At 47.9% G+C, this 7,171-nt stretch overlaps 1 protein-coding gene across 2 annotated transcripts in view; it reads right to left on the bottom strand.

The window, feature by feature from the left end:
• The window catches only part of PLCG1 (phospholipase C gamma 1), a 159,756-nt gene that overhangs the window by 79,054 nt on the left and 73,531 nt on the right, over positions 1-7,171 (bottom strand). For both annotated transcript variants that reach the window (XM_019509788.1, XM_019509789.1), the window contains exons 2-4: positions 2,941-3,093; positions 1,704-1,797; positions 1,148-1,195 (exon numbers count right to left, since the gene is read on the bottom strand). In XM_019509788.1, the coding sequence (XP_019365333.1) occupies positions 1,148-1,195; positions 1,704-1,797; positions 2,941-3,093 (295 nt within the window). The remainder of the gene's footprint in view (positions 1-1,147; positions 1,196-1,703; positions 1,798-2,940; positions 3,094-7,171) is intronic.

The following is a 7,171-nucleotide window of genomic DNA, read 5'->3' as shown; positions in this document are numbered from 1 at the left end:
AAAAAAAAAAAAAAATCAATATAAAAAGGTTAATGTCCTCTGTTAACATCCGCAAAGAAAACCACATCCTGGAAACTGAAAGGAGGCCAAAGACAGCATCCTCAGCAGGAGAGGCCTCTATCTGGGCCATGCCAGTGCAGAGGGCAGACAGAGACAACACCGTACCCACATCAGTGGGGCAAGGACTAAAAGGGCAACATTGCTCTTGCTGGAAAAAGTTCACCCAGGCCTCCATGCCACTAAAACCCCATCAGGGTTCGTAAGATGCATGAGCCGCACAAAGGGGGAGCGGGGGCGGGGGGACTGGGAATTATTATTTATAGTGGAGCCCCACCAAGGTTCCTGAGTCAGGATGGGGCCTACTGAGCTACATGCTGCGCACACAGTAAACATGTCCCAAAGAGCTCGTCATCCAAAAGCAAACCAGGTGGATGAGAAGGAGAGGGCAGCGAGGAAGGAGGAGAGTAATAAAAATAGGATGTTTTAGTGCAGCTTTGGCTGCAGCTCCTGTTTATTTGCTTTTCTGTGCACTTCCTGCAGCATGGACAATGGGGGCTACACGGGTCGGTTTCACTTGCTGGCTCCCAGGGGAGCCCAGCACCGTGGTGCTCTGCGTTCTTCACTGCAGGGAAGTCAGTCAGTACAAACAACTAGTGTTTTTATGGAAGTTTAAAAACAGTCAGGAAGAGATTCAGGCTCCTATTAAGGCTTTCCCCCCCCCCCAAAGAAAGAATAAAACTTTCCTTTAAAAAACAACAGCCTATGCTTTGGACTGTAACTGCTATTGACAAAGACCCTTTCAAGGCAGATGGAAACAGCTTTTACACTTGGACCGTATGCTGTCAAGTGTTACAAAACAGAAGCCCGAGTGGCCAAGCTGAGCTCACACAAGCAATCTTCACCCCTGCTCCCTGGGCCAAAGACTTCAGCAGAACTGCTCCCCTGTGAGGCTGCACGACTGTCTTGGTTTGCAGCCTCACCAGGAGGCGCTAAAATGCCATTGTTACAGATTTGGGGTTTGCAAGCCGACAGTTCATGCCTAGTGAGAAGCGTGCCTTGTACTTCTTCACTTTGGAGACTCTGACTCCAAGAAAAATGGGTCCAACCTTTTCTCTCACCCCCCACGCAAACAGGCCTTTTATAGTACCTGTCTTCTCGGTTGCGATCCAGTGAGTAGAACTGCTTCCGAAGCCACCTGAAAGGCAACATACATGGTACATTTTGCCAAGTAAATCTTGGATGAAGCTCTTCAGTTCAGGAGACACGAGCTTAAACACCACCCAACTTGTAAGTGGAATGAGATGGAGTCTCTCAGCCCAGGTCGTAGTGGCTACTTGTTCATACCCCACAGACACCTCCACAATTCAGCTGCAGGTTTGCCAGTGCAGTGCTGGGCTCCAAAATGGGAAGGAACAGCAGGGGGTGCTGTTGGGCAGGGGAGAAGGCTCTCCTCACTCTGACAAGGTACCTGTGGGCTTGAATAAAAAGGTGGAGGGAGAAGGGCACTGGCGGAGATGGGCTCAAGGGACAAAACAGGCACAGTGCAGAGGCCAAGGGACAAAACAGGCACAGTGCAGAGGCCAAGCCAAGAGCAAGGGGCACTGGCAGAGCTGTGTGGAGGAAGCTCTCTGAGCAGCAGTGTGCACGACACCTGCCTGGGCCTCAGTGGCATTAGCCTCTCTCATCCCACCTGCTTGCCTTACCTCTCAATCTGCAAGGGAGTGGTGGCCTTCAGAGTATCTGCCACAAGCCAGGTTAACCCTTTGATCCACATGTTTACTTCATCTTCAGATGTGGCTGTGAAAAACAAGGAACAGGGCATATGAAGGAGTTAGACGGGCATGCTGAGGCCCCAGTGTCCACACAGGAAGCCCAGGCACAGCTGCAGCAGGGCAGGAAAATTCATATCAAATCTCAACTGCAGCATCTGTTGCCTATTATAGTAATAGTGAAAAAAATAAACTAGCACCATTGTCTGCTCTGACCTCTTGTGCTGACTGAGCCCTCTCAGATCCCTTACTCTACGTCATCGGTAACTACACACCTCACTGATCCTCTCTCACTCCAACAGCATCTCCCTCTGAAGCAAATTCTCCCCAGGAGACTTTCTCCAACCATCTCCTCTCCCTTGTAGGCTCCTGCCGTGTCTCAGGACACCCACAGATGGATGGTTTAGATTCACCTCTATACTCCAAGCTCTGATCCAGTTTACTGAAGAGGTCTGGGTGGCTTTATTTATTTTTTTTGCTGCCTCTGTTTTCAAGAACTGACATTCAAGCCACTCTGGAGACGCAACAGGCAGTTATTCTTAGATCGTTTGCTGGTTTCTTTTTAACCTCTCCATTGTTTGTTGTATCCTCTTTGAAGACAGAAAACAACATCTCTCCACTCATGCATTTGGGTGACCTCCAGGTCGAGAACACAATTGTGCTGCACACGGAGCAGCCAGCGTGAGTGCCCAACAGGGGCTTGTCTCCATGGATAAGTCGCCCTGGTTTAACTTATATCAGTTGTTATTTCAGCTGATGTGGTTAAACCAGGGCCAACAGGCTGTAGGACAACCTCACTTTGGCTGCAGAACTGAATGTTTCAATTCAGCTAAAGTCAGAAGGTTTAGACACGCTGCTCTTCAACCAAAACAAGAGTGTCCATACAGCCTAATGGCACTGGTTTAAAACCATCCATTTAAGCTCACAACTTAAGATAAATTAGAGAAAATTTCCCTAAACCCAAAGAGCAGTAAGAGGAAGGTTTGACCATAGGGGTATTCAAGCTTCTTCAGCCTTCTCACTGGGAATTCAAACACTGGTGTCTTTTGCCTACCACGGTGCTAGCCAACATGCTCAGTTCTGCCCAAGACGTGGAGCTAGACATGGCTTCTGTCCAGCGGAGCCTGCAATCTGAATAATGCCCCCAATCCTACGAGAAGGGAAGGCCCACCTTGGAGGCTGAGAGTTTTCAGCCTGAACTCCATTCCATAGAGGACGACGAAGCAGTGAGACTGGTCTGGCCGGAAGCAGGGATCCTCCTGGTATCGGTCAAAATCTCGGGAATTCTTTCCTGGACGAATCTCTTTGATTTCACGGATATCAACTGGGGAAGGCAGCAAAAACAAGGAAAATGCAATTAGAGGAGTGGAGACCCAGAAAAACCGTGTTTGCGGCACCTGGGACTCCCAGGAACATAACTCAAGGAACTAAAAGGCAAAGCAGAAGGGTGGTCCAGCAGTCAGGATACTCACCTACAAGTTTCTGAAAGACAGACAAGAGACAGGAAAAGGAATCAGCAGATCTAACCATGGAGGCTCCAGTCCTATACGGTGATGTGCGTACCTGCACTACTGCATTCTCTATACAGGCTGGGGACAAAGTATGATGCTAAACCCGACTCAGGAACAGAAAAATGGAGCCTGTTCTCTGCACTTCATTTTCAAATCATGAAGGAAAGAGGGGTTTGCCTGACAGCACCTTGATAGCCATCAGCCTGCATTAGCTCAAGTAAGGTTAGGCTCTGGACAGACATTTCGTCACTGAAGCGCTGAGAAATTAGTGGGAGAGGAAGCCAAACAGGTTAAACTGAGCACAGGTCTGCTTGGTTGCAAGTCTCCTGCAAAACTGGCAGCCTCGGTCAGGCCCTTGGGAACTGTCTCCTTGCTAGACCGAACACCCAATACATCCCTACAGAGATGATCTGCAAATCCCATGGGTTACAGAGGAGTAACAGCGCCTGGCAGGAGTCAACCAGACACCAAAAATATTTAAAAGATCTAAAAGAAACAGGCAGTATGGTTTAGTGAGTAACGTGTGGGACTGAGAATTAGGGACTGCTCAATCTCACACCCGCCTCAGCCTGCCATCTGATTTTAGTCAAGTCACACCACCCTACGGTACCTCACAACAGCGGAGAGTAAATCTTACCCACCTCACAACGGCGATTGGAGGATTGCTGGTTAATACCCGATCAACCCTTTAAAGCTGTAAAGGGCTGCCAGGTGCCCACCCTTGTTCTACAAAATGAGAGCACTTCATTGCAATCAGGTTCACTGCCCTCTCTCCACGCAGTGCCTTGCTGCTTTCACCGTTCGTTAATAATCACGATTGCTGGAACACAACGGGGTCTCTCAGTCATTAGGGAAGACGCAGGGAAGGACACAGATAACCCGACTGTCCTTATCTGACAGTCTGGCAGCACAGGTGATATTACCCAACTGAAAATTCAGGTCACAACTGACTGGATTTCCCTGGAAGCACCGGAGGGTGGGGAGGGGAAGACTGCTCTCTAACAACGCTCATCAGGGCATCACTTGTGGTCTACATGAGTCAAACCCACCCTGTTCTCTGCAAGCACTGAGAGCCCCACCTGCAAGGAGTGAGATGGGGATGAGGAACAATTAGCAGCCTAAAACAGGGGTGGCTGTTTCAGGGTATGGGGCCCAAGCGTCCTTCACATCTCCATGCAGTGAGGTGGGACGGCCACAACAGAAATGGAGAGACGAGGCAGCTGGGTTTAGTGTGGCTTCAACGCTGGCAATTCATGCCAATAAAGCATATGGAGTGACACCAACGCTGCTTCACAACCTGGAGGGGTGAAAAGTGAGAATCACTCTACTTCACACCTGGCATGAGGAAAATTTGGACCCTAATTCATATTAAGCCCTTCCATGTTTATACCTTGACCTATTCCACTTCCTCAACAGGCTTCTCACTCGTAACAGCCTCCGACAGCCTGTCCTCATGCCTAAATCCAAGCTTCCTCCCACTCTGCTGATTTATGTGCCCTTGAAAAGGCTGGAAGGGCATTCAGTCTCCACTACTCATTCAGTCCTTGGTGTCTCCACCAAGATGATTCCTGCGAGGGTGGCAGTGGCGACTGCTGGACTGCGAACCCTTGTTAACTGCAGAGATCCACCAACTCGGCTCATACAGAGGCTTTTTGGAGTTGCACCTTCTGAAAAATATTTTCCAGCAACCTCCCTCCCCTTTCCACTACTGACCTGGGTCATCTCTTGCACGTGGATTGGCTGGGAACCTTCACATTTGGTTTTACTCTGCTGAACTCAGCAAGGACTGCTGCCTTGGGCAATTTCTGTGAAGCCTGATGGATTAGTTTGGGAGGTTTTAAGTACAGTACTTTCCATCCTTTCGTTATTGTCAGAGTTTATCAACCCCAGCTGGTCCTGCACAACTAGAGCTTACCACGCAACTGTAGACATTAAAAAACCTCTGCCTGTGAACTGCCAGTATGCAAGACCCGTATACATGTCCAGACTGAATGCAGTTTAAACACCAGTCAAAACTGAGGAGGTCAGAAACATACATCACTGAAAAGGTGCCACTAGACAAGCGTGAAAAAGCCTACCCCTCAAGAAATCTCTATAAAAGACTCACAACATTTTGTTATACTGCAGTAGTAAAAAAAATCCAAGTCTATGATTTTGGAAAAAGGAACTTTATTAGAATATTTAAAAAAAAAAAAAGTAATTAAAATGTGGCCACATTTACTTGCAATGTTTGGATGCAAATACAGTAGTAAGTTACTACAAAAGACAGCTGCACTTCACCTGACAAATTCTCTCTCGCTCTCTGCCAAAATTCATGGCACAGCCTGGACTGACACACTGCCACAGAGCCATGAGCCCCACACTACACCTGGCATTGTATGCGCCCACGCCATGATCCCCAACTCTTCTCCAGTTCTTATCCCATTACCAAGACAGCTGTGCTCACACTCGTATCATGTCCAGAACCTAGCTCTACAATACAAATGGCCCACCTCATACTCAAACCATTCCCAATAGTCAAGTTTTTATCATGTGTATGCATACACACACACAACCCACACCCACAGTCTCTCCACCACCATTCAGTTGAAAAACCTCTTTTATTACCATATCTGTTGCCTCTAAAAAAAAAAAAAAAAGCCACTATTTCTTACAACTGTGGTCAACCCTTTTCTTCTGCTACGAAGTGTTTCAGGACCCTCCTCTGGTGTGTCCACAGAAAACAGGAGTCTGGTCAGAAGGCTCTGGGTTGGGTTATGATCTTTAAATCGAGAACCTGTGTGTTACAAGGAAAGGTGGGACAAGTCACCATCCAGCCCATAATTTATAGCAAACCATCCTGACCTCATCCAATGCAGCAATACCAGACAAATCCAGTAGAGGACATCATTCTTCAAAACTAAGACCATACAGATGAGAACATAAACTGCATATAACGAGCAGTTGCCTGCACTGACAAAAAAACCCAGACTATTGGTGGCAATTATGTGGCAAATGCAAGGGCCTCCAAGTCCCAAGCTATTAGCAGTATTTCTTAGCAGCTGTATACAAACAACACACAAGGCTGGCAACATGCAGGGGCAGAGTTAAGGCTATTCAAAGTTTTTTAACTCCCTGGTCCCATACCTTTTGTATTATTATTATGCATGGACTAAGTTACAACCATAAACAATAAAATGATTGTAACTAGAATTAACAGCGTTTACGGATATGAATTTACAAACTTTAGCCCGGGTTAACAAAATCCAATATAAAGTTAAGTTTAAGCTAGGAATCGCCACATATTTAGAAACTCTTCCTCCCTCAAGTACAGCTGTACTGATTTAAACCACTGCATTCAGTGGTTCAACACTGAGCAACGCCCCGTCCCTCTTCCCTGCTACCACTTCCAAAGTACTCCAGACACCGATGTCTCCACTTCTTCGGGAGGATCCTTGAGCAAGACGAGTTATGAATAAGCCTCGCGCTGGCCACTCCCTGACCGAGAGGCGCCAGGAACCCGAGGACAGACTCAGTGTTCGTGCAGGCCTGCAAAGCTGCAAGCACGGCCAGCCAGAGCTACCACGTGCATGAATGCAACACCAGCACATTTCAGGCCCTTCCCCAAGCAGAAAGGGATGAATATGCCACACGCGTTGGGGCGGCACTCAGCAAGCCGCAGGAAACAACAAACACATCACCTTCCGAGCTCTAATTGTGGCTTAATTCCCTGAAGTATAAGTGAGAAGTTCAACGTTGAGCAAGCTGCCCTGCTTCCAGATAAGAAACCTCCCTGCTCCCTGCCCCCCAACAGGAAACATCCCGTGCCTCGCCGCTAGCACAGCACAAGTATTGGAAAACACACAAGAAGTGAAGTCTCCAGAGATCATTTAAGCTCCAGAAAGCAGGCTG

Source organism: Gavialis gangeticus, unplaced genomic scaffold (assembly GCF_001723915.1).
Source record: "Gavialis gangeticus isolate Ggan-Ray unplaced genomic scaffold, GavGan_comp1, whole genome shotgun sequence".
In the NCBI taxonomy this organism is placed as follows: domain Eukaryota; kingdom Metazoa; phylum Chordata; order Crocodylia; family Gavialidae; genus Gavialis; species Gavialis gangeticus.
The sequence above is the reverse complement of the archived record's forward strand: the minus strand, read 5'-3'. Positions and strand labels throughout refer to the sequence as shown.